Raw genomic sequence first — 27,494 nt, 5'->3', positions numbered from 1 at the left:
CCACCTAATGGTTAATTTTCTTTGCCACAGAATAACAGCTACACAACTGTTAATAGTAACATTCATTATGCAGGTGTGGACAGACCTGTCACAACACCTACAGAATGACTAGTGATGACTTTACTGGATCCTCCCCTACAGCTCCTGTAGTGTACAGGCATTCAGCAGGTTGTTTCTTGTATTTATGGCACCATTTTGCATCTGAGAAAAAAAAAACATTGAGGATAAAATATTACTACATCCTAGGAAAAAAAAACATCCTGGGTCTTTAAATGGTCACAGGACAGTAAAATGACATTATCAATTATGCCAGTAGCTTATTTATGAACTCTGAGCCCAGACTAAGGACATGGTGTCACTTTTACTAGAATGCCCCAACTGAATTTGGACTACTCAACTATCTTTGATATCAGTGGGTGAAAAATTTAACCCCCACTTTACCATATTAGATCCAACCAAATGATGACACTTAAAACCAGCTTACCTTACATCATCATGCTCCTAATTACTGCACTTACGTAATGATTCAGGTAGCAAGAAAACCTCCTGACAAATGTGCATGGTTACTGATGTCTGACACATCACATAGGCAAAGGTTGACAGTATATGACGCCATCACCATAACTCAGCACCACAATTTAACAGAGTTCAATACTGTTTACAAAGGATTCAGTAAACCAGATGATACCAAAAAGGCATAATAAGAAACACATTACCATGCACTTAATATTTCATGAATGTACAGTAGCATGTCAGAAAAAAAACCTGCACCAAATCTTTAATGCCTCTGCATAAAGTTGTCCTTTATTACTCATGTTCATGAAATTAGATGCCTGCCCATGGAATCCTCACAACTTCCCCCAGTCAAAAGCACCATCTCATCACAGTCAAACATACAAGAAAACACTTGGATTGTTCAGGGACAATGCCTGCCCTTTCCCACTGAGAGTTTTTAATGGAAAGCTGATCCATGGGGCCTGGATGGTGGGGAAAAGGGAAGCAGACAGCAAGTGTGCTTTGGGAAGACTAGATCATACCATCCCTGGTGACCAGGGAAAACATGAGTACCACCCAAGTGCAAATAACATAGTTGCCTTCCTTTTAGTCTTTGCAAAGCAACCCTACAGCTAAAGGTTGGGGCCACCATGGCAGCCATTGCAACAAGTATGTGCTTGGAGCGAACTAAGGGTCTAACTCAGTGTCATCAAAGCCAAGGAAAGACTCTGCATCACTGTCTTTATCAAAGATCTGGCGCAAAGGTTGGGGGTTGGACGTGGGGAGCTGTGTTTCAGAACAAAGAGTTGTATCTTGTTTTGATGTGTTCGAGGTTTGGTCTGCTTCTTGGAGCTTTGGCTGCTGCTTGGCCTCCTTTCTTTCTATCCTTTCCACAGTCTTGTCCTCCTTTGCCTCCCCCTCCTCTTTGCCCATCTTATTTCCATCTCTGCTTTTCTCATGTGATCTGATCTGCTTTTCCACCTGGTCTTTCTCTGTTCTCTGGCTCTCCGCTGCTGGTGGACCAGGTTCCACTATTTCAGGGCCTAGCATGACTTCAGAGAGTGCGTTTACCAGGTCCCTCTGGGAATTTGCTTGATACTTGTGGCTCTCTGGCCCCGAGAGCACATTGGCCAAATTAAATGAGCGCTGCAATAACCCTGACTGTCTAGAGAGAGATGCCAAAGCCTCCGCCAGCCAGGCAACGAGCAGCTGCACAAGGTCTTTGGGATTGGCCCCTGCCGCCCCTCCCTGTGCTGCCAGTTTGGTCCAGCGGGCTTGCAAGAATCTCTGCAGAACGGGCCGAACACACATCTCCAGCGGCTGGAGGCGGCAGGTGCAGCCCGCCGGGACGATGGTCGGCAAGGTGCTGGTAGCGCTAATGGTGGCCAGAGACTTGTCTAACATGTGGCTGCGGAAGGTGTCCATTATTAGCATACCCTTGCTCCCATTCTGGGAGTTCATGTGCTTCTTCCATACCTGGGTTGTCCACAGCTCCATCTCCTCCTCCTCTGTGAACCCCTCAACCTTAGCCTCCAGCAGGATGGAGTCGGGCAGACCATTTCGCAGCCTCCCCGGGAGCTGGCCCTTGAAGAATACCATTGTGGGAAGAAGGGTACCATCAGCCAGCATGGCTAAAAAGATGTCAAACAGAGACTCCCCTATCCCCACCAGCTGGAAGGCAGGCTCCTTTCCAACCGTGGCAGAGTCGGCGAGCAAATCTAGGTCCATGAAGATGGAGAGCTCATCCATAGCCCCGATGACAGAATGAGAGAAATTTTGAGACTTGATCTGCTTGTGAACAAACTCGGTGAAAGTCTGGGCGCTCTCCTCCGCATGTCGAGGCAGGCGTCTGCTCACCGTGCCCGTGGCCTGCAGCCCCAAATCGTGCTGCAGCATGAAGCCCACCGCCCACTCGTAGGAGATGCGGAACAAGCTGCTCTGGTTGGCGTGGCTGTGGATCTCCGAGGCCTTCTGGAAGAGGTTCTTCTCGTTGACCGGCAGCTGCTGCTCTCGCTGGGCGAGCACCCACTCCACCAGGCGGTCCACCGCCTCCCCGCCGCCTCCCCCGCGGCGCTCCCGGCTGAGCTGCCGCTCCTTCTCCTGCAGCCAGGTGTGGATGAGCTGCGTCCTGGTGTTGAAGTGCTCGGCGGCCTGGGGTATGCCGCAGCACAGCGCGAACAGCACGATCCTCAGCTGACGCACCGACAGAGTCTCCTCCCGCTCCTTTCCCAACCCCACAGCGTCGGCCTCGGGCTTGACATCGGCCGCTGAGACCTCAGGCTCCTCCCTGCACGGTGCCTTGTCCTCGTTCTCTGTCCGTACTTTCTGTTCCTCCACAGTGCACGCCCCTTGTTCTTCCTCCTGCTCGGTGTCGGTGTCTATGTCTTCCACTGGAGCCATTTCCTGGTCTAGCACTTCATTAGGCCCTCCAGGCTCCCATTTTGATGAAGACGCCAGGGAGGGTGTGTGAACCGGAAGAGGAAAATAGGGTTGGTTGTTGGTGAGCTTGTTCGGGGGCAGGGCCTGCCTTTTGGAACATAAAACAGAAATAGTTCAAAGATTACACACACACACACAGTTACATTCAAATATTGTTACATACTTTTTCCATCTATAATTGTGTATCATGTGTCTATATACATCCTGCATTTGTTAAATCTTGCAAAAACTGATTGTTAGTGGAGACTGCAAAGTTTCCTTTATTTTTGCCCAATGGTCAGGACAGAATTACAGTGTTTCTCAGCTTTAGATTGTTGGAACACAGTACATGCAGGTTTTCATTCCAGCTGAGATAATTTTTTATCACATAAAGGGCAGGCTTTTTAAATAAATCCTAATTTATTTTTACTGGAGCCAACACCATCCCAAATACATATTTATTTCATGAAAGGCTTATAGTATAGTGGGCAACTGGCATCTTGATGAGCCATAACTGAAGTAAAAACCAAATTCGTTTTTTTTAAATATTGTAAATATCAGTTTTTGGAGCAGAGCAGTGGTAAAGGTTGTGTCATTTAGCTGACATAAATGCGACATTTAATTGGACAGATAACATACTTGAATGTATTCGCCAATTAGATTTAAAGTAACGGATGAACAGAATACTGTTCATCATGCTGTGAAACAGTGGCAATCATGAAATGAGATACTTTCTGCTCTTTCATTTTAGAGTACGGATGCAGCAATTTTCTGGGCTTATGCCAATTTCAGAGGTTGCTCTCATGATACCTGCCAATTTCAAGAAGTTTTTTTTAATGCACGTGAAAATATCCATACCCTGACAGCATCATATTCTTCCTACAATCACAATCAGTGAGGGTGAATGAGGAGTTTCAGAGGCAATGTAATGAAAACATGGAGGACAGCTTTCATTCATTTTCTCATTAAAAGATCAGTAGAATCTGCCCTGTACTTTCCACATTTACTTCTATTGTTCAGTAAATGGCCCTGGCTGTATGTGACCTACTGAACCAATTTTTGTGTGTCACTTTTACACATAAAAAGAAAACTGGCTTTTCAATGTTACTTCCCAGTTGTTCTTTACAGTTCTTTTGCTATCTTTTAAGAATGCCGGATGTTCAAAGCACTGCTGAAATTCTACGGAAGATTATCCATTTATTCCTTACTAAACTTGGCATGTTTACTATGTGTGTACAACCCATTTCCTGCATCCAATCTAAAGTTTTAAATTTCACCAAAAACCTTTAACCTTGATAATTTAAGTTACCAACACCATACCATGAATGTCCACAAAGAAAGTATGTCAGGTTGTACAATGTTAATTTAAAAGTTATAGTTTAGCTTGTCAACATAATTGCGAAAACACTGTATCGGGAAAAAACCTCTGAATCTGAATATGCCACATATAAAATTAAGCCATTAGTAGTGTGCGTGGGTGAGGCTCAAGTTTCATGCAACCCTGCTTCATGGAGTGTGTAATAACCCAAGCAAAAACATACAAATGAAGTTTTAATGGAAGTACCTTTCCACAGTAAATCCAATTTTTGGAGATCCTGCAAAGAAAGAAAAAAAAAATTACCTCAGCAAAAGTAAGAAATTAGCTGTAGGGGGTATGACATAGACTAACATGTTACCAAAACAGCCATTTGCCATGTTCCTAACCCATTACACATTGTGACAGGACAGCTAAAGAAAACTTTTTTAAAATGTTCTCTCTTACTTTTCAATATTCTTCGTGGTTAAACATTGACTACCGCCGCTCTTTCTTCTGCAACATGTTTGTATTAATGGTGCGAAAGGAGTACATTACAGTGTGCAGTGTGCAGGAAACAGTGCATAACTCTCCAAACTTGCGAACAGTCAGACAGATCTCATCTGGACTTTCTACACTCAATTACATTACATTACATCATTCAGCAGATGCTCTTACCCAGAGCAATTACAAATAAACGCATCACAATGCTAAGAGTAGTTATTGAAAAGTACTGCAATAGGTCAGTAGGAGTCAAGTGCTAAACTAGATAAGATAGACAGAGAGAAAACTAGACCAGAGACAAGGCTAAGGTATCTGATGCTAACCTATGAAAGGCATTAAAAGGTTATTTCTACTACTACTGGTTCCCAGTATGCACACACAATGTCTAGTTGTTGCTTGTTGTGAGCATGCATGCAAGTGTTAGTGTGGAGGCTGTATTCCTCCACATGGGCTGCTCGGGTCTGGGAGCAGCTCTTGACCTCTGTTGTGGGGTGAGAGGCCATGGTACTCCCAGAAGCAGCGGCTGCCCTTGCATAGGTTGACCCTGCACACAACACAGCCAAACACGCTCTCGTGGCGCAGGTTTTTCACGCTGCAGTTCTTGCATCTCTTGGTCTTGGCAGTGATCTTATCCAGTCTGTGCCGCAACACTGCACCATCTTGTCCTCCTGTGTCCTCTCTGCCTTCTCCTCGTGCAGCTTTTTGTCCTTCTCCCGCATGGGTGCGAACTCCTCTCTGGGCGCACTTGGCCAGCTGGTGGCCCAAGCGCTTGCGGAAGTTGGCCTGGGAGAAGCGGCCGCCCTCTACCCACAAGGGCGGGTTGTCTTTGCGGCTCTCGCGGAGCAAAATGAAGGCGTTCGCTATGCACAGGTTGATTAGGAACCAGAAAAGGCAGCGCCACCACCTGTCCCGAATCAGCCCGCCCAGAGGGTTGCAGGCCTGCAGCTGGTTGCAGATGTCCACACCCCGCATGTTCTCTTGGAGCAGCTGGAAGGCTCTGGGCCTCGGGATGGAGCACAGCTCTCCCGTCTTGACACGAGACTTCCTCCACACTATGTCAGGCAAGCCTGGCTCCGCATTGGTTGACAAGCAGCACATTTCCTTGCTATCCTTCCATCGTGTGGCCAGGAGAGGGCCAATCATTTGCTGCACAAAGTCCCCAGGTTGGTTTAGCTGGCCCTGCTCCCAGAATTCCCTAGGAAAGACAGGAGAATACGGGGGGAAGGAACTGCAGCTGTAGATGCTCTGGGCCAGGAGCTTCTTCATGAGTGGTACAGATGTCAGGGAGCTGGCCAGGAAGACTTGGTGGTTCTTGCCCTGAAGATCCCTCACTAGGGGTAGTACCACTCTGAAACCTGCATCTTCTCCTTGCTCCTGCTCATCCTGTTGAGTGTCAATTAGTATGCGGTGACAGTACCCCGATTTGGAGTCACACAACAGCCACACCTGCAGCTGGCCAATGTTTTGCTTCTCCTCACTGTCCTCAACCTCCACATTGGATATAAGAGCCTGATCAATAGTCAAGCACTTGTTGGGAAGGTAGGTTTCCCATATGGTATCCTCCAAAGCCTCCAGCATAGGCCGGATCATACACAGCCTGTCGTGGCAATCACCCTGCCAATCGTCGCTCTGACCGCACACCCGGATGTATGCGGAGATCTGTTGGAAGCGCTTAGCTGACATTGTCTTCAGGAAGGTGAGACAGCTCTCACAGTGTTGCCAGGACCAGTACATTCCAAGTTCTGGAAGACTCTGCAAGCCCATCAGGATGCTGAGGCCCATGAAACCTTGGACTTCCGCTGCGGTGACTGGACTCCAGTCCGGGTCACCCCGCCCGATGATGTAGTGGGTCATGGCATAGGCATTAGTCTCCTGGACAATCAGATCCAGAAGCGAGCTGGGGAAGAGCAGGTGGAAGTAGTCCATGGCATCACTGGTCTTACTCAAGGAGTGGTATGGGCCAGAGACACCTGCAAATTCTGGCACCTTGAGGCTCTTCTTTGGTTTCTCACAGTAGTCCATGGATGCCCAGTTTGGCTTCCCCCCAACTTCAACTGCACTCCCGCCTTCCCCTCCCGGTTCCTCCTCCTCAGCATCGGAGCATTCAATATCCGACTCCAGCTGTTCTGTGGGGGAGGGGAGGGGGGGGTCACAGGAACAATACAGTTAGTCTTCCGCTCCGTTGGATTTCTTTTCTTTTACATTTTAATTTTCCCTTATCCAAATACCATGCTGAGAAAAAAAAAATCAAAGCAGGATATCGTCGCTGTCGGGTGGAAACCTTGTATGTCCAAAACCGTTACTTTTCAGGAAATGAGTTACAAGGTTTTTGACCAGCGAATGTCGAGATACACGTTTTGTCCGTCATTGATTAGAATGGCCGCATCTGAGGCAGTAAGTGCATCACATTACGTTATCAACAACTTACAGGTTACAAAGTTTATTGTAGCTATGTGTGCACTCAGTTTTTCCTATCGTTGAATACATTTGGCCAAAATCTCTTGCTATAAAAGATTAAGTGCTAAGAATAGGCTATTAAAGACAGTACTGGGTATGACTAGAGGGGAAATGCTAGACTAAACTGCACTACAAACTACCAGTCTGCCTGCACTCTTCTCCACTCCATCTCAGGCCTCAAATACATTAAACATTAGCCTTTACAGACTTACAGTTTGAGTAAAGAAAATGCCATATATATTCAAACATCCAATTCTTTATTTAGCCTTGCATTGCAGCTCTTGCATTGCAAACAACCAGAGACTGTCTCCAAACAACTGCCTACTACTACTGTGTATTCTTCTACAGTTGAGTGATGCAACTACCAACAATACTGCTGCCTACTGGAGGGTGTACAAAACTGAATGCAAGATTATTAAGAATAATACTAGTTAAAATATTTTCTAACACAACACTCACAGGTATTGTAGTGTACACTTGTTAGATAGTTGATTACATGCATTGGACAGACACAATCATTTTTTGAAAATGGGCATTTAATAAATAAATAACACACCAACAATACATAAATAAATGCCATATAAATAAAAAATAAATACATTAAAAATACATAAATGGATACAAAAAACAGGTAGTCCATCATAAAATGAAGTGGTAATCACACAATGAACATTAACAATTTATCTGTCACTTTGTGTGTGTGTGTGTGGGTGTGCATGTAGATAACTGCATGTGAGTGACTGAGTGTGTGTGTGTATGCGTTTCCTAATGTTTTAGGTTTCAATTTATCTACCCACAACAATTTATCAACAATCAACAATTATCAACAATTTATAGTCAGTCTATCACTTTGTGTGTTTGTGTACATACCTACATGTGAGTGACTGAGTATGTGTGTGTTTGTGTTTACTAGTGTTTTGTCATAAAAGCTGTGGAAGTCTTTCGGTATGACCTCCTTGAGGTCTTGGAGGTGTTTGTATTTCATCTCGATGTTCTGGCTCTCTGTGTAGAGTGGTGTGACTGCAGGTGTGTCTGAGGTGGTGTGTCAGAGCTGGTGCTTTGGAAATGGAATCCAGTTCTCTGAGTGCTGGATCTTGAAGTCCATCGTCCCACCGATGTTGTGCCTAATAACATAAAAAAAGAAAAAGTTGACAGTTGGAACACCACCATTTACACAGCATCATCAAACAGTTAACATACAATACAAAGTATAGCAGAAGCAAGTAAAGTAAAGTAAAATCATGACTTTTGACCTGCACTGGTGAGAAAGACATGGTTTTAGTTTGATAGTTACCTGATGGCTCTGACATCATGGACAGTGGAGTCACCAGGTTTGATCCCTGGGCGGACAGACTTGCAGAGCCTTAGTTTGTTGAAGTCTTGGAAGATATGGTCCTGCAGAGGGTGGTGCACTCAGCTTGTTACACCACAGGGACTGTTCTAATTTCCCTCCAGGACTTGTATACCAGGCGGTGCAGCACCAGAGCCGGTAGGATTATGAAGGACCCCCCATCACCCAAACCAAAGACTCTTTCAGTGGTTGTGCTCAGGCAGACGCCTCCGCAACCTCAAGGCCAATATGGAGAGGCTCCACAGGAGATAGTGTGTGTGTGTGTGCGTGTGTGTATATATATATATATATACACACACACACACACACACACACACTATGAACTATGAATATATACAATCATCACCCTGTATTCTAACTGGTATCTCAGTCATTTATCCTGCAATGTGGTAGAATTCTGACCTAGCTGTCTATGTAGCTTTCACTCCTATCTAGCTTCTTTCTTCTCTTTATAGAATATCTTCTTTAAGTTATTCCTTTAAATTATGTATTTTTTTCTATTGTGAGTTTTGCAGTCTGCCTTGCTGCCGACCATTATTTCACTGCTTACTGTACAATGTCAGTATGACAAATAAAACTTTGAACTTGAAATAGAAAACTCCTCATGACCTCATGAGCCTCACCTCTGTGGCATGATGCTGCATTCTTCTGTTGCACCCAGTTAAGGGCAGACCATTCCCCTATTCCAAGCGTTGCTAAAAACAAACTCCTGCAAACCCTCCTTCTCTGCCCATCAACTTTTAAAAAGAAAACAAGAGTAGATGACCTTCTTGAATTTTCAGACCCCCTCCTCCTCTGTACTGGGGTGACATCTACCAAACCACGCACATACATTCTTTTCTCTTCCCAGTTCATGTTCTCCCAAAAGAATTAAAAAATCTTCTCCCTGTCTGCCTCTCCAATTTTACTGCAGTGCTGAGGACTTGCACATGCAGCTGACTGGCATCTTGGTCCCATCACCCGGGGCTCCTTGGTAACCCCTTCTTTCTTGCTCCTCCCAATGTAGGGCTGTCCCATCATTCTTCTCCTTTTCTGCACACACTTCTTCCAATTACTTTCATTCTTGCGCTTTTTTCCTCCAACTGTGTCATCCTCAGCCCCATCATGGGAAACTTAAAAAATACAACAACAAACAAAAAACATTAGTATGTGTATGTGTGTGTGTCTGTATTATCCACTTTGACTACTGCTGTGAAATGTGCCCATCTATTCACTCAATATACTCCTATACAACTCATCAAACATTAACACATTATTCACTCTGCGTCCACTTCAAATTCCTCTCTCTCTACACTCTCCAGTGCTGTCTCCTCACCCGCTCTCTCTGAGCTGGGATCATCTCTCCCTGCTTCTGGTTCTTTCTCTCTGTTGCTCGCTCCATCTGTGCTGCCACTGTCTGTATCTGTGTCTATAACTGGCTTTTGCTTGTTTGCCTCCTCATATGACACATTGACCATTGCACACATTTCCTCCAGGGATACAGACATTGCTACTGTAAAAAACAAACAAACAAACAAACAAACCCCCCGATAATATCAGTTTAGTTTGCCTCAACAGGTTACAGCATCATGCTGAGGCAAGAAGTTGGTTATCTAGCTAACTAGACAACAAATCTGTACTCTGTACTCTACAACACTAATATTACATAACTTTACATCTGCTGATGACAGTCTTAAGTAGTGACTGATCAAGTGAACGACAGGCTATATCATTAGTCTGTTCATTTCTTGTCATATAGCTTGCTATCTAGACTCCTCTGCAAGCTAGCTGCTATACTTCATTTATCATCGCCGCATCAATAATGGACAGAGATTTAACTGAGTTTTCTAATAAGTATTACTTTCGATGAAGTAGGGATTGATCTAGCTAGTGAGAGAAAGGTTATGAATAACCTGATCATTTCTTATCACATTGCTAGCTAGCTACGCTAGTCTCCTCAACAAACACTTCCATCTATAAACACAATGTTAACATCAGAGTTAAATTTGATAAACAGATACAGTGTATAGTTTTAACGGCTAATTTGAAAACATTTTATTAAGCTATTTACCTCAGACGAAGCCAGACGAAATCACCTCGTCACTGTTTACCTTCAGCTCTGCTGTGTGCGGCACTTCATTCAAGATGGAGGCGGGGTGGAGCTATGAGGTTTTGCCGACAGTTTCAGGATCCAATGGAGATTTACTCACAAGCTCTACTTTTCATTGGCTAAATATTTGTAAAACCCACAGACAGACGTAAAGGGTGATCAAATAGCATTAATTTATGAAAATAAAAATAAAAATGACGAAATATGGAGATACGAGGTTTCTGCCCAACAGCGACGATATGTTCTCAAAGCAGGAAACAGTCAGGTTTCCATGGCTCAACAAGTCTATTGAGAAAATAAAATTTTAAAAAAAGTTTGGAAAATTAAGGTGATTTTCTGTTGATATTTCCATGGTGAGTATTCACCCTCTGTCCACAGGAATTCACATTTTTGGACTCCACTTTTGGCAAGCTTCCATTTGCTTAGGATGTGTCAGCTTTGCTTCCCTTTATGTTCCAGAGAGCTTTCACAGAAGCTTGTCCGTTATTCCTATGGAATGTTTACCCGGGGGAAAAAGGGGGAATAATATAGAAAAGCCACACTTCTTGCAGGCCGCTCAGGCCCAGACCGCACAACCTGTAAATGGCCCTGATTCTGAGGTTAGGTGAACAGCTGTATGCATTTCAGTGTCTCAGTGACATTGTGAAAATAACGTGAGAAAAATATGAACAGTGTTGCTTTCTTCCTTCACCTTCACACCAAATGACAGCCCATCTATTAATCATGTCTCTTTTCTATACTGTACTCCCTCTGACCCACATCCAGGTAAATGAAATAAGACACTGCGCTGCTTTTGAATCACCCAATTAAGTGGCTTGATCCTGGTAAAATTCTATGCCCCCGGTTCAGAACAACGTGTTGGTATCTGTCTTGCAAAGGACACTGGGACAGAAGGAATGACAACAGGGACCAGTCTGTCTGTTTTACATTAAGATGTCATTCCGCAAAAACCACTTAATTTGTTGACTGAAGACATAACTATGTTGACATCTCATTACTTTTTACTGAAAGAAGGTCAATTGTACAGAGTGCTTATTTGACATGACAAGGCCTTGGGAAGACTTAATTCACAAATATTTAAATGGAAGTGCACAAATTTGAGCAACTCTGCCTTGGCTGAAGGATGCAAAACACACACACGACACAAACCCCCCCCCCCCCCCCAACAAGCTCAAGAGCCTGCGACACCCACCTTTCAGGGTGCAAAGACTGTGGCAGTGGCTTGGGTTCTGGACGAGATGTTTGGCCATTACATCACCCAACTGGGAGGTGAAGTTGCACGACGTGCAGGCTAGCTTCATCCTGACGCAAGGGGATGAAAAGATGAAACTCTTGAAAAACTTTCCCCGAGGAGAAGAGACAGAAACATGTGAAGACAAGAAAACGACATGCAGGAAAAATGTATGCATTACCTTGGAGCTGGCCTCTTGTACATGGCGGGGTATTTGCGACTCTTTCGAGGTACATGATTGCTACAATTGAAGCATAATAACTCAGGAACAAACACTTGTAATTATTTCAATCACTGTGAAACACAGTTATGCGTACAAAATCATTAAAAAAAAATAATAATCTGCTTATTAAATATTGACTGAGGTGTCCATGATTTCTTTCTTTATAGAAACCTGTAAAAGTAAACTAACACACAAAGAGTGCTTCTGTTCCACACACACTGGCCAAAATAAAGAAACTGTACTGTTACAGCCAGAAAAATGTTAGAACAAAAGATGTTACCACTAGCTAACTGTGGTTGTGAAAACCCTGCTCATTTTCATCTGGTTAACTAATGCCTGACTTCAGTACTCATTTTCATACTGGTAGAACACCATTTTTACCAACCATCATGAGCCACAAAATATGAGAGGGTTCTTGCTGCAGTATGCAGAACAAACTGGAGCTGGGCGTTTGGAAGGAGCTGGATCACCCAGCTGTGCCCTCTCATTCTTTTCATTGGCTCTAATATATGGGTGACAAGCTCAGGCGGTTACATGGGCAATACACACATTTACAGGAGGAGTGAATCTCCTGTTAGCCTGATTATTTTTCTGTATGAAGACACACAAGACTTGCTAAGCTGCTATTTACTGTAAACAAAAAAGAAAACGTGACAAAAATATTGCCATTTCAAAACTTAGGTTTAAGACACTAAAGCAATTATGCAAAGTTTTACACATTTTCCAATTTCTTCAGGAAACATTTTGGAGAAAATGTTGTGGTGCGGTGCAAATAAGCACATGGAAGTAGTTCATATGTATTGACCAATCACAACAAAAGTGGGCAGAGCTTGGTAATTCAGCTCCTTCTAAACATCCAGCCCCACCCCAATCAGCAGACTGCAGAAAGAAATACTTGCCAATACCATCATCCCTCCCGACCGGTGTGCATTACTCACTTGATCATGTGGTTGGCGTAGGCGCGGGAGCAACAGGTGCCGTAGTGGCACAGAGAGCAGTGTACATAGGTGGGGTAGTGGTTGGGGAAGTCTGGAACATCCAAGTTGCACTCCAGACATGTCTGTTTACCTAGGGTGGCCCTGAGGGGAGGACAAGTGACACAACAATCAAAAAAAAAAAACCCAAGCTGCATGCTTGAATCCAGTTCTCACAGTTCTGTCCAAACCGCCATGTTGGCATCAGAGAGCCTGGGAGTAAATCCAGATATCGGCAAGCCATTACTGTCCAATTTCTAGACATGTGGTGCCAACTTTGTGTTTGAATGGACAGCGTAAACTCAATTCGCAATGCATTTCTTACCCTTTCTTTTCTGGGGTCCATAAAAGACTCTTTGCAGGCATACAACAATCAAATGGATATAAAGGTACATTATATAACACAGTTTGAACATGTGTGAAACATGGGCATACCGCTGCTCCTGAAACTTGGTCAGCAACTCCAGCATCTTACTGACAGATCTCCTCTTGATGGTGGTTTGTGGTTTGCCCTCACTGTGGGCATGGGACGGTCTGGGTTGGACATCACCCACCTTGGGGGAGAGGGTGTCTCTACTTGGCGGGGCTTGCAAAGTCCCAGGAGGGGGGTTAGCCGGAGGTATCACAGGGGACACCACAGGGGACAATGCAGGAGGGATTGGAGGGGGCTGCCCCATGACCTTGTTTGCAGCGTACGCCCTGATGGTCACCTGGTATGTGCAGAGTTACACTTATTGGCAAGCACTCAAATGGAAAAAGGAGCATTACAAAGAATTAGCACAAAACCACCTCATATGTCACAATGGATTATGGGACTATGAAGGTTTAGAGTCACAGACTGGCAATACATGATGCTTCAGGAAAACGAACAATGGAACCTCAGAAGTCATTTATGAGAGGCTATGTCAATTATCAGGTGTCTTTACAATGGCATTTTTGAGGAATGTACTGTCCAAATAAAAAAAAGTACAATTTACCAGCAATTACAAAAATATTTTACGTGTAGTCAGAGACTACACATAAGCGGGGTATTTGCATGGCACACTACCAGTCTCTCACCTTTGTCCCAGGCGTAAGCCCCTCCAGTTGCCTGGGTTTGCGGAAGGTCTTGTGGTGGTTGAGTTTGTGCTCAATCTTATCCTTGGTGAAGAGGAACTGCAGACGACACTTATTGCAGTGGTACACTCTCTTCCTCTGCACATGTAAAACACAGCAGCAGAGGGTGTCAGACATCAAACAGGGCATGGCAAAGGCGTTTGAATTCTAGCCTGACGTATCACTTACACTTTGTAGAAAACGGTGAAAGATTTGTTTGGTTTCACACGGGTTAAATACCAATCCATTTACTGCCATCTAACACGTGAGTTTCTGAATTGAATTACAGTTCCGAACATGAATATACTGTACAGAGTCACATTCTATGACTCTGTTGAAGAACAGGAAAAGAAAAGCACCCAGAACACAATGCTAACTATACTGTATACTATACTGCTTAACAAGTGAATGTAGATTATTTAATTCTGATAGAGAATAACATGGGACTACAAATTATAAAGCATACGTTGCTCTGTTAAGTCCACTGCAAGTGCAAGAGCTGCGAATACTAGGCCCACACTGGAGTCATAAAAACAGGCAGACAGGTACAACAGGGAATGTCCATGTTCACCTGGTGACGGACGTAATGCTGCTGGTAGGAGTTGCAGTTCTTGAAGACCCTGAGGCAGTAGAGGCACAGGAGGTACCTGGTGTCCTCATGCCACGAGCGGAAGTGATTGTAAACATCAGCGTAGAAGGAGGACCGGTATTCGCACACCTTGAGTGAGAGAACAGAGACCGGTTCTACGACAGTATGCGCACACCACATGACCTCAGTCTCAATGGCACAGTGTAAATCATTAATCCTTTCCTTGCTAAAAGTAGTGCTAAAAGGCTACTCTGGGAGTCAAAGACAGAAACTGACAAGTTGGCATTTACCTGGCAGACGTATGGCATCTCGCCTGGTTTGTGGGTGTTCTTCATGTGCTGCAGGAACACGGGTTCACTCTCAAATGCCCACTCGCAGATCTTACACTTGGCTACGCAAAGAAATAACTCATCACCACTCACCCACGGCAGCCTGAACTACTGTGTTTTTGTGCTAACAGAAGCATTCAAAATATTGATTGTTTTGCCAAGTTAAGGATAGCATCTAATTAAATTATGAGGAAATTCAGCTGATGGACTTTAAGTGAAATGGACTCCTACGGTCACATTTACAATTGATGTGGAAAGTGTGTTGGCTACCTAACTAATATATAAAATCCTAAAGCGTACTGGAGTCAGAATCTGCTCTACAGTGCTGTGCATGATACTGGACAACAAAAGAATCTGATGGTAGGCCATTATGAAGTAATGCAGTGGCTATGGTGCGAGTCTGATACTGAGGTGACAGTATTGCAGGGCGGAGTTGCGTACTGGTTGACTCGTAGTGGCTGTGCACACTCTCCAGGTGGCACTGCAGCTGGAATGGTGTGGGGAACTGGCGGAAGCAGTGCTGGCAGTTGGTGTGCGTGTCCACCTCTCCATTCTGCTGTTCCAGCTCCACGTGGTGCTTCATGTGATTCATAAGCCTGCAGCAGGAAGAGGAACGGGGTTCAACGCGGTTTATGGAATCTAGACGCCAAGCTTCACACTAGTTTCCCCAAATTAGGCCTAAATTAAAGCTGACTGCAAAGTGCACTGTCCTTAATTTCAAGTTAACGGGGCTCCAGTTTTCACTAAGGGCTGGTGGAAGTGCTCCAAAGTGCTCAGGGCACATCACCTAAAAATGTGACCAGACAACCAGTGACCTCAGAGTTCTTTCTAATTAGACAATGTAGATAATACATGCTCATTAGTTTTAATGATACTAAGGTTGGGTCTCACCTGTGGACATTAAAACTTGTTTTAAAGAATGCTTGGCTAGACATAAAGTGACAAGCAAAACTTCAATAAACCGTATCATTACCCATATATAAAAATGTTATTTTGCAGTACTCTGCCATTTATTATCTAATTTGTGACCTTGGCATCTTTAAAGAGAATCTAAAAGAATCATAATATTTTAAAAATTTGTGTCATTTAAGTTACCATACAATGTCCCTAAATTAGAACAATAACTCTACCAATACCATCCACATAAATCCTTCCCTCCTGTGTCATATGACTGACAACGTCCCCTGCAGTGTCTCTGACCTGATATTATTCTTGAGCCTCTTTGAGCAGCTGAGGCACTTGAACACAACGGGCTGCTGAAGTAAGTCCATCGTGGCTCCATCACGGTTGCCCTCGTAGATGCCATAGTAGAAGTCATCCACCAACATAACGAGGTTTCCCTTGGAGTCCGTGCCAAGACTGGGACCCCTCTCTACTGTCTGAGGGAGTGGGGCAGATGGGCTTACAGGTGGGAGTGGTTTAGCTGGTATGGGTGGAGCCAGGGTAGGGTTTGTGACAGGTGGAGTGCTGGTGGTCATAGATTTCTGGCCGTCAGATGGCTTCATACTCAGCATTAGCTCCGGACAGCAGAACTATGTGGGGGAAATGATGAATAATTATAATTACCACCATTATCAACATCATAATAAGCATTAAATGATCAGAGAAGGTACCATACCCAAGGTCACACAAAGGTGATAGCTGCTGACTTTCAGCTCAACTTAAATAAATATGAATACATATCAACTCAAGTATAAATTAAAGCTGAGAAAAAGAAGAAAATAACACATAAAAAGCATAACTGCTTACAGAGAACATTTCTATTTGCATTGTTTGCTAGTGATATCAATACATAAGTGTACAGGCCAGCTATAAACATACCATTTTTTATTGATATTTTGTTTCAGCCAATGATCATAGTAGTGATACAGATAGACCACAATGGGTCTATTTGGAGTTGGCTGCAAAAGTGACAAATTGATGCATATTATACAAATTATATACAAATACATTAATTATCAGTGACCCTTGGGAATGTAACTATTTGTCCTGTGGAAACAACGCACTTTTGCAGAAAAGGGCTGTCAGACGAACAGGATGTTTGGCTTGCATTTGCATTACTGTCATTTACTCTGACACACTGTCTACTCTGACATTACTGTCACACTAGCCACTTTCACCTTAAAGAGCTATCACTCCTTCTTTTGTCATCAAGAAATCCGAGTTCAAAATTTGCAACTCTGTTGCCCAGAAGTTTTGGGATACTACATTATAAAGGTTTGGCCCTGGGGCATTGTTTACATGGATAGCATGACCCTGCAGCGATTCACCTCGGTCTAATCGCTGCAGGCCAGGCTACATTTAACCTTACTGCAGGGCTGCACGATATATAGCCGTCACGATATATCGAATAGCTATTTTTAGTGCAATAACAGCTATCCCCGGTGTGTGGCGTTAGGTTTCTTCCCGTTTTTTTTCCCCTTTAGTCATACCTGATGCGGGGGCACACCTCCAAAGTTCAGTGAAATGCTTCCGGGGCAGAAAAATATCACTTGTATCTATATGTTGGTTAACTTGGCTATTAGCTTTGAAAAACACACAGCATATGATTTCACTCTTTATCTTTGTAGCCATGTGTTTCTATCTACCACATGGAAGCAGCATAGTGCTGTTGCTGTGATATCGACATTGAATACATAGTGGTGCTTTTCCCCCAGAAGCATTTCATGTGGCCTCGGAAAACTGGAGGTGTGCTCCCGCATCACGTATGACTAAAGGGAAAACAATATGGGAATAAACCTAACGCCACATACCGCCTCATGAATTTTAAGCAGATGCAAGTTAATTAAGTCCACCATCAAAAACATGAACATCATTCACTGGCACTAGGTTGAGAGTGCACATTATGAAGTTCCACAGGTCTGCAATCATTCCATATGTCAATTACTACACTGCTTACACACATATGTCCCCGAAGTGCCTCCACCATTCTGAACTGTGCTCCACAGCGTGGGCAGACATTGGCGGCTGGTACAGTTGTCGCAGGACCCACTGAAAGCACAAGGGAAATACAAAGTCAGAATATCTCATAGACAGAAAATTTAAACATGATCTTTTACAACAGAGAGTTTGACATTCTTAGCAAGGTGGCTATATATAGGAACTAAAAAAAAAAAAAAATACTCTCAACTTACTGGAATGGTCATTGTTATTTCATCTATGTATACACTCTCTCTGACACATACTCTGAGGGTAAATGTCTGCACCATTACTGTAATATGTCTGACATATTAACAGTCTGTTGAATGACAGATGGATACCAGCCCATCAAAGCTCATTTAATGTGAACCCATTTTAAGCAACAATCAATGAACGCCGCAATTCACTTGCACGAATTGTGTCAAGAAAAAAGGAATATGAGTGATTAGGTTAAATAATGCAATATAGAATATTTCGATAAGCGTTGTTATTAATCTCATCAGGTGACAGATATTCAGCAACAGACTGATATATTGTATATAATCTCACCCTTCTTGACAAAGATTCCCTCTATTGAAATGTGAAGATTACCAGAAATAAATATAAATTATGTAAATTATACATACAGTAACTTCAAACAGTAACTGAATTATATTCTGTTTTTACTGATTAGTGCTGGAAACGTCACCTGAAGGCTTCTCCACCAAGGCAGCAGAAAGTCACCAACTGAATTTTTTGAGAAAGACTACAGACCTTTTATGCTGTCGAGGGGTGAGGGTGCAGCAACAGAGATAGGAGCTGCAGTCAGACCGTTGGTGGGGGCTCTGCTGTTGGTCACGACGACCTGCACGGTCTGCGGCTGCGCCACGGTGGTCGGGCTGACCGCGTTGACCAGGTTCACCAGTTTCTGCACGTCAGGGTTGTTCTCTCCGTGCTTCACCGTCACCAGGTTGCACACGTTCACTGTTGCACGGGAAAGGAAGAAACAGCAACACGGCCAGGTCACCACAAGCTCTCTCACCAGAGTTAGACACCACAGAGGAGCTCAGCGGTCACTGTTCATTTCTGTCTGTTCACAGCACCTGCCTCCTTGGGGAAATGGGACAAAAGCAGAGCAGGACCACAGACTGACAAAATGGGGGTCTGGGAAATATCATGTTATACCACCACCTTGCTACAGCTACACTGTTGGAAAAAGTGTAAGCTGTAAAAGTTACTGGGAAAAAAATTTAAAGCTGAGATGGAAAAAGGTCATGTAAAATTTTAAATGTTATTTAAAATGTTCATTTTAATGGGTGTACCATAACGTTATAATCATTCTCGGTGGATTTTGCGGCTTTATGAAATCTGGCTCTATTTATCCTTAACTTATACCGATGGATTCAGAGTCCACATGTTCTGCTTAGAAGGGAAAAGTGATTTGGTAAAAAAACAAAGAGAAACAGCTATTATAATTACTATTCATGAGATACTTCTTCATCAACACTTACATAATTAATGGTAACGACTAAGCAGAACATTCCCCTCAAACATTCTTCTTACAGGGGTTGAATGAGAGGTCATATTACAAATGTTAAGGCTGAAGTCAGAAAACTTTCCGGTTAACTTGAATAGAAAGGCCCAAGAGGTTTCTCTAAGGACAACTTGGGGGTTTGTGAACAAGAATTTAGTACGAATATCAAAAGTCAGTGCTGTGAAATGACAGGCACCAAAGGACCCACAATGAAAATGTGACCCAACTTCCAAAACGTGCTTATGAATGTATCTCCTTTGCAAGAGGTTACCAATCTTGGTCGGTGTGCTGGGAGACAGCCCAGGGGACTGGACCGGCTGGGTTCCCATGGTGGCGGCTACGGTGGTGAGGGCCTGGGACAGTGGGGCGGTGCTACGGATGGTGAGGGTGGCGGGGATCTGTACTGTAGTGTAGGAGCTGGTTGGCGGGCGAACTGCCACCGGGGTTGCAGGCCGGATTGGGGCTGGTTGGGGCACTACCTGGGGCACACCCACTGCTGGCTTGAAGAATGGATTGCCTGGAGCTACAATAAGATCAGATAAGAGCACTCACACATACTACACTCCATTGTGAATGCAAATTCCACACAACTATTGCATAAGAGTTCACAAAATTTGTAGCATAAATACATGCAACAGGCACCACAAGCCCTTCACTGACAATAATGTTGCAAAAGGAACAACAGCTATCACTGGAACAGCTGTGCCACTATAATTTGCATTGAACAATCATTTCAAATGGGATATTTCATAAATAAAAATAAAAAGGATACTGGCTGCTGATCCAAAACCCAATTCTCACACCTGCCCCTAGGGAACTGTTATTAACAGCACACACACAAGAGCAGTGGCATGGTTAATTCTAGACTATACAAGACCGACACCATTGCAAATGGCAAATGAAAATTAATTTTCAATTGGCATTTGGAATTTTTTTCTCCTCTGATGGCAAACAATGGCATCAGATGAACAAGAAACACCTTACACAGAATGAGAGGAAGAGGTACTTTCCAGCACTGATATTCCTCTGAACTTTGCTGCTCAGTCTGCATAAGAAAATGATGTCAGAGTTATTACCTGGCACCAGGGTGATTGGCCTGACCGTCTGACCCTGCTGTACATTCAACACAATCCCCAGGGGGTTGATGGAGTTCTGAACAGGCCTCACATTTCGGACTGGGAACCCCTGTGACACATTGGGGAGAGAAGCCGATGGATGAGGAACCCTTGCAGGAGCCCGTCCAAGGAGGGGTGGAGGACAGCTCGCACTTCCTACCACATGAAGCTCAGACTCCAGAGGACAGCTCATGTCAAGTATGCTTCATTCCCAGTATCTTGTGCAAACCCAAGGCTTCTATTCCACTATTACGAATTGCTACACAGGTTAAAAGCAGAGCGTAGTGGTTGCATCGTCTTTTCTTCTTTTGTGACCAAAAGACTTAATTACTACTCAGTCATGTGCAGAACTGTAAAAGAAAGAGAATCTGAGGACAGGGGGACGATTTGACCATTTCCAAGGGTGAAGAGCACCGGTGTCATTTGTCACCCTGTCCCCACATCACCCTCAGTGGTGTGCCCGTCACCTACCATGTTGAGCGGGTCTAGGCAGGTGTGCCCTATGGGTCTCTGAGTGGGAGGGATGTCCTGGGGGAAAATTAGTCACACAGAACAATGAGGGGAATTGAAAAAAACCCCAAAAGAAAAAAAAAACAAAAAAACACCTCACACAAAATCAGTTCAAATCATTGTCAATTAGCACTGATGTAATGCACCTTGGGGGAAGGTGGGTAATTTCAGCTGCGATTTCAGCCTCACTATGTGATGTCAGGTCCATTGAGCTTAACTGACCACAGTGAGGGCAAAGGATTAAACTCCATTTGATCGAGTGCATCACGTTGCTTTTATTTTTAGGCTTGCAAACAGAAACAGAGCCAGCAAAGTTCTCTGAGATGCAAGACTGTTTTTGTTGTGTCCTGATGGTGGACAGGGTCACAGTTCAGACTGCGCTGGTCAACGCCCCTGCACAAGTGAATAACTTGGTGGTTTTTGTCTTTGCTCATATTAATTCTGGAGTTATATGCAGTAACTGTTGAAAAACGTGATACAAATGTCTATCAAAACCAAATTTTCAACAGATGCAAATATGCTGACACAGACATGCGTGCATCTGCATTTTAGCACAATGTAGTCAATCTGGGAAAAACTGAAACACTTATTTCAGTTGTGAGTATCGAACAGAGGATCATTTGAGGTCATCTAGGTGTGCTTAATCTGTAGCAGACTAGTATTTAAGATTGCATTCTTCAAAATGGGATGAATAACTATTGTTTAGATTGCCATTAGGCAGAGCTAAATGCTTAATTGACTGAAATTTTCTAAGAATATTCAAAAACATTTAAATATTAATCTTAAAGAGATTCATAAAAATTCATAAAATGGGTTTGATGGGTTTGATGTAGCTTGATATCTTGATAATTAAATGGGATGTTTTAAAATTGTCACTTTCATTATAATGATGACGGCTCATTTAAAATCTTGTCTTCCTGTTCTTTACTGACATTTTCCCACAACAGCTCCTGCAGCTCTTTCATGTGGTGGCACAGTCAAAGGGTCATACCTGTGTGGTGAAGAAGATTGGCTGGTTGCTGGGAGCGCTGGGGCCAGCGGCAGCACTGGGCATCACCTGCATAGGCTGCAGAACCTGAGACATGGCCACAGTACCCAGCCCACCGGGACTCTGTGTCAGGATCAACTGCTGTCCCGGGCCAGGCTTGGGAAGCCCCGGGGGGACCAGTGAAGGCATGGAGTGTGGGACTGGGGGCACCATGGAGGGAGGCAGCACAGATGAGACTGGTGCTGCAAAATATAGGCAGAAAATCACCAGTGGGTCAGTGCACCATTTCCACCAGTTAGGTACTACATAGTAACTACAAAATATCTGACCTGTGAGGAGTCATTAAACTAACAATTCATTTAACTATACCAACAAGTCATCTGGTGGAGGCACACATTTTGAACCAGAAACATCTACTCACATGCGGTATTAGTGAAAAGTGAGACCATGGGCTTCTTGCCATCACTGGAAGTGTTGGCACTGGAAACCATCATGGAGGTAGACACAATGGGCAATGCCACAGGAGTGCCAACAGGGGGCATTACCACTGGGGTGGCAAGGGGGGACACCACAGTCACAGAGGAGGGTCCAGCAGTCACTACAGTAACAGGGGCTTCAAACACACAAGAAAGAGATTCAGCAATTCTAAAGGGATAAAGCATTACTTTTGTCTGTAGCTACACACAAACACATCAGATATTACAGGGGGAAAATGGTCTGCTGTGAAAGTTAACTATATACTAGAGGCATGACAGATATGGCCAGAAATTTACAGTCCTCTCCAAAGATGCATGACAGAGTATCAATTAATGCAAAATGAAACACAAACAGTGGATATGTTCTGGCTTCCTAAGGTACAGAATTATGCTTTCAATTTTACGTTTGAAATTACTTAAGAGATAAAAGGGTTGCCTTTGGCATGTAACATTTAACATGCATGGCCATTGCAAATCCCTATATCAACTCCCAAAAACCACAAAATTACGTGAAGACATCAGTTTGATCCATGTGTTGAGAACATGTTTATGTCTTAAAAGGCAAGTTATATGCTGTCATGTTTAAATGTCAATGTGCTAAAAAAAAATTTATGTGCTCTGACTAGTGGGTGGTAAGGTTGCCTTCAGTAGGTGTCACTCATAAATACAGACTAGCGTGTCTGTAATCTGGCAACGAGGGGGAAACTAAGTCACATGCTTACCTGTGCTGGACTTGCATTCCGAGACACCAACTTCTTCATCCTCCACATCATCATCCATCTGTTGCCATGGCTCCAGCTCCTCCTCCTCACACTCCATGAATAGGTCTGCGTCCGACATGCTCCTGAAAATTAACACATTACATATTTTTGTGTGGCTTTGGTAGCTCCAAGTTGATAAATTATGTTAAAAAAAACATTCTGTGTTCATACAATGCTGTACAGGACAGGCTTACATACTGACTAGTAGAGCACACAACCCCTTCACTAACAAGAAAGTTCTCTTATGGACTGTCTCTGACTAAAGACAAATCTGCCTTGGTAAAGCCATGGGGGCCGATTCAGACGTAAACCCTGCTTAAGTGCTTCCACAGAGCATTGCGCACCTCTGTTACTACCGAGTGAATTTAGACTTGTTGTATGAAAGCTGCTGTGTGGGATATGTAAGTTTCAGGTGGACCTTACCAAAAAACATGAGCAAAAAACAGTGTCTCATTATTCTCCAAGACATCCTGACATAACACCTAAAGCTATCCACTCCACAACTTTTACGTTTTGGGTGGACAAAGTGGTGGTTTATGATTTATACCTTCTCTTGAAAACCTGGAAGATGCATTAATCCACACTGCAATTATGCCGAACATAACAAGTACTCTTGCTCCCAGCCACGCAGTCATTTCATCTAGTGTCAGGGTACATAGTAGCAGTGGTAGCAATTAGGGATGCACTGATACCGATACCGATGTTTAAAATAATGATTAGGCCAACAGCCGAAGCTGATATTTTTATTTGTTTGTTTTGTTTTTGATACAAATTTATGAAACAACCTTTAATATAACCTTCTTTCACGTGACAAAGCTGGCTAGCTAGCTAACTATAATGTTAATTTGGTAGCTAGCTAGCTAACAGTACTAAAGTTGTCAGAACAGGTTGCTTGCAGTGTCTGTGGTAAAATTAACTATTTGGTGAGAAGAGACATGATGAGGTTTTATTAGTTTGATAGCTAGCCAGCTCTTAGTAATATGACACCTGAGCAAAGTGTGTGAAATTAGCTAGCAAGCTGTCTAGCTTTCTACATAGTTTTTATTGTAGCTAGCTAGCTATGTGTTTGTTTGCAAGGTGATATTTGCATTTTTCAGCAGAATTTGATAGAAACTAACTAGCTAGTTATGTTTATTGTTTTGTAGCTAGCTAGATTTGCCTTTGTTAAGGTGGTATTTGTACTCTTCAGCTGAATGTGCAAGTAGCTAGCTAGCCAATTTGGCTTTCACACGCTTTGCTAGCTATCAAACCAATACAGCTTCAACATGTATCTTGTGAACAAATCTTGTACTTTGAGTCTTGTGAGCTAGCAACTTAACGTTTGTTAGCTAGCTAGCTAGCGTTAAGTGCGCCAGGTCATTCATTCAGTAGTGGATACAACTTTAAATCCAGCAACTGTATCTCTTTTGAATTCTTTTAGGGATCTCTGCTGACCCATCTGGCCAGTTCTGTTTTTATTTCTTCTAAAGGTAGACGGAGACACACATCAAACTTTTGGTCCTCTTTGCCATAGATGCTGATTGAAGAGTTACCCTGCTCCGACCCTGAGTGTGACGTAAGAGCAAAATGGCCGCCATGTGAATAAGGCTAATTATAGTACCACCTATTGGATCTTCTCCGAATCTGCAGCTGGCTAGGCTACTGTTGTCAGAGTCAGACCGCAAATAACCAACACAACATTTAGCCAGCACAAAATTGATGCGACACAACAGATAAACATCGGCCACTGCCATCGGTGAATGTCATCTTATTTGCAGATAGGCTGATGGCAGTCAACAAGGCGAAATCGGTGCATCCCTAATAGCAGTATTTTTGGTGGCTAGCTAACATTTGCTCATTTTAACAATATGGTGACGTGGCTGAGAAAGGAGCCTTCTGTTAATATAGCCAGATCATTTTATCCAAAAATGTGGTAACTCAAAAACTAGCAAATATAAAAAAATAAATAGCCCACTTTTTGTAATACATTACTGCTGTGGTGTTGCAAAGGGACACATCAAGTGACACATCAGTTCATTTCCAGTAACAATTGCCATAATTGAAATGACAGCTATTTAGCTAGCTAGCTAGCTAGCAAACACACAACACAGAGATCCAGCAATTATAAAGGGATAAACCATTACTTTTGTCTGTAGCTTCACACAAATACATAAAATAGTACTGGGGAAAAACAGTCTGTTAAAGCCAACTATATATGCACTAGAGGCATGACAGAGATGGCCAGAAATTTGCAGTCTCCAAAGATGGCATGACAGAGTATCAATTACTGCAAAATAAAACAAAAACAGTGGTTATGTTCTGGCTACCTATGGTACAGAATTATGCTTTCAATTTTTTTCTTTTCAATTCAATCAAGGGTTGCCTTTGTCATGTAACATTTAACATGCATGGCCATTGCAAATGCTGAAAAAACACAAAACTATGTGAAGACAATACTTTGATCCATGTGTTGAGAACATGTTTATGTCTTAAAAAGCAAATTATATGTTGTCATTAATCTTTTGGTTTAGTCCATGATTCAAACTGTAATCCATTTTCTGCAATTTCAAGAACCTTATTTCAGCAAATGTTATGCATCATACAAAAATTACTTAATGAGCAAAACATTTCTATGTGCTCTGAGGTAGCTAAATTTCACTTGCAAGTTAAGCAGGTTAAGACGACAAATGCAATACTGAACAATATGTAAACTCTTTAAAATAACGTGAACAGTTTAAACTGATTAAGATCTAAAATGTATTTATTATATAAAATATGTAAATATATGTAAAATTTGAGTTCTACTGGAACTCAACTGGTCCTTCAACTTTGCAGAATTCACTGCAAATATGCTCATCAGTACCTACAAACAATTTAGATTTGGTTTTCTAGATATACTTTCTAGGCACTATGAAGCAAAGAAATGCCAGCACAAGTGAGCAAGAACCACTATTTTATAATAACATCCTGTCCCTACAAAAACATAACCTTTTCAGAACTTTATATGACTACAGATAGCTAACTATAGACAGTCTCTTTGCAAAACAAAAGGAAGTTTTTGTTTAAGAAATACTCATGAATTTACATGTGTTCTAGAAGATTCACTCTATATTGATTCAATTTTACTGTGTTTTTAATTTCATTAACAAATAACATCCTATTCTGAATTTCGTATATTGATATCAATATGACATATTGATTAATATATTTTATTTGTTATTGTAATTCATACTCTACATTCTGGAAACAATGTAAATATGTAACGATTAATATTAATCATATTTACTTCAAAAATAAAGTGCATGCTACAAAATAAGTATAATTACAGTAACGTGTTCTGTAGAATCAGCTTTAATATTTAGAATATCGCAACATTATGGTGAATGATATTATTAATGTTCCACCTTCTCAGCTACATTGAGGCCAACAACCTATCAGAGTATAGCAACCATATTCATGATCAGTGCCTCGCTAGCTATGTTTCATTTACATAGACAACGTGATCATTTTGTTCTGGACATTATTATTTCGTAAAAAAAAGAGTTACAGTGTTGAATCTCTATATTGTCACTGTGCCCGTTTATTATGCCTTATTGTCGTTGTAAAGCGAGATCTGCTAAATATGTTCTAAGGTAGCTAGCTAGCTAATGATTGAGCAATTAAAACAGGACGTACAAGACAAGGGGTGGAGAGAAAAATAGTTCCCCTGTCTGAATGCGTTTTTGTTGCTGCACTTCATATGCAAACTACGACAGGCAGCTAGTTTTACACAAGTATACATGTTTAAGTTTCAGTGATCCCTAACTGCGTTTCATAGTTATGTTTGGACTGACAGAAAACAATGTGAAGAAAAAAAAACAAAACCGCGTTTCCTGAAACAGCGCAATCCTACTGCTAAGAAGTGCAGCGTCCTGCAGCTTTGACTGCCTTATTGCAGTGCGATGTTTGCTCTGCACGTCGTTTAGCTAGGACAATGAGACATGCAACCTGGGTATGACACATAATGCTACACAGTACTCAAAGTAAATTTAAGACATAAGACTCACCTTTCCTTTGTGCAAAACTGACCGCTAGAACATTTAACCTAAAACAAAAAAATTGTAAAACAGCAAAAATTCTTCGCGGGCTTGCCATCCACTGGAAGAAATAACTGCGCCGAGTGGGCAGACGTTTTCCCTTCTCTT

The 27,494-nt window shown here is 42.7% G+C and overlaps 1 protein-coding gene across 3 annotated transcripts; it reads right to left on the bottom strand.

Moving 5' to 3' along the window:
• On the bottom strand, positions 1–27,474 carry pogzb (pogo transposable element derived with ZNF domain b). 3 transcript variants are annotated; one of them, XM_036538744.1, is made up of 21 exons: positions 27,357–27,474; positions 23,293–23,414; positions 22,516–22,707; positions 22,098–22,336; positions 21,068–21,124; positions 20,558–20,666; positions 19,753–20,004; positions 18,722–18,931; positions 17,949–18,040; positions 16,250–16,581; positions 15,491–15,645; positions 15,011–15,111; positions 14,703–14,849; positions 14,096–14,230; positions 13,472–13,746; positions 13,001–13,141; positions 12,021–12,080; positions 11,801–11,910; positions 5,191–6,837; positions 4,478–4,508; positions 1–3,022 (listed from the first exon to the last, which is right to left on the bottom strand). In XM_036538744.1, exons 2-21 carry the CDS (start codon positions 23,408–23,410, stop codon positions 1,183–1,185), a joined length of 6,243 nt encoding a protein of 2,080 aa, XP_036394637.1. In that variant the 5' UTR covers positions 23,411–23,414; positions 27,357–27,474; the 3' UTR covers positions 1–1,182. The 3 variants fall into 3 exon arrangements, with proteins under 3 accessions (XP_036394637.1, XP_036394639.1, XP_036394638.1); XM_036538746.1 differs by lacking the exon at positions 5,191–6,837; XM_036538745.1 differs by lacking the exon at positions 21,068–21,124.
• Positions 27,475–27,494: the final 20 nt, after the last annotated feature.

Source organism: Megalops cyprinoides, chromosome 10 (genome assembly GCF_013368585.1).
Source record: "Megalops cyprinoides isolate fMegCyp1 chromosome 10, fMegCyp1.pri, whole genome shotgun sequence".
NCBI classification, from domain to species: Eukaryota; Metazoa; Chordata; class Actinopteri; order Elopiformes; family Megalopidae; genus Megalops; species Megalops cyprinoides.
The sequence above is the reverse complement of the archived record's forward strand: the minus strand, read 5'-3'. Positions and strand labels throughout refer to the sequence as shown.

What these genes read in the sequence shown, in the direction of transcription:
- pogzb (XM_036538744.1), bottom strand. Translation starts at nt 23,410, where the DNA reads ATGTCGGACGCAGACCTATTCATGGAGTGTGAGGAGGAGGAGCTGGAG. An exon ending in CAATCTTCTTCACCACACAG is followed by an intron (nt 21,125 to 22,097) that starts GTATGACCCTTT and finishes ATTTTCCCCCAG; the next exon opens with GACATCCCTCCCACTCAGAG. An exon ending in ACCCCTCGACAGCATAAAAG is followed by an intron (nt 18,041 to 18,721) that starts GTCTGTAGTCTT and finishes TTGTGCTTTCAG; the next exon opens with TGGGTCCTGCGACAACTGTA.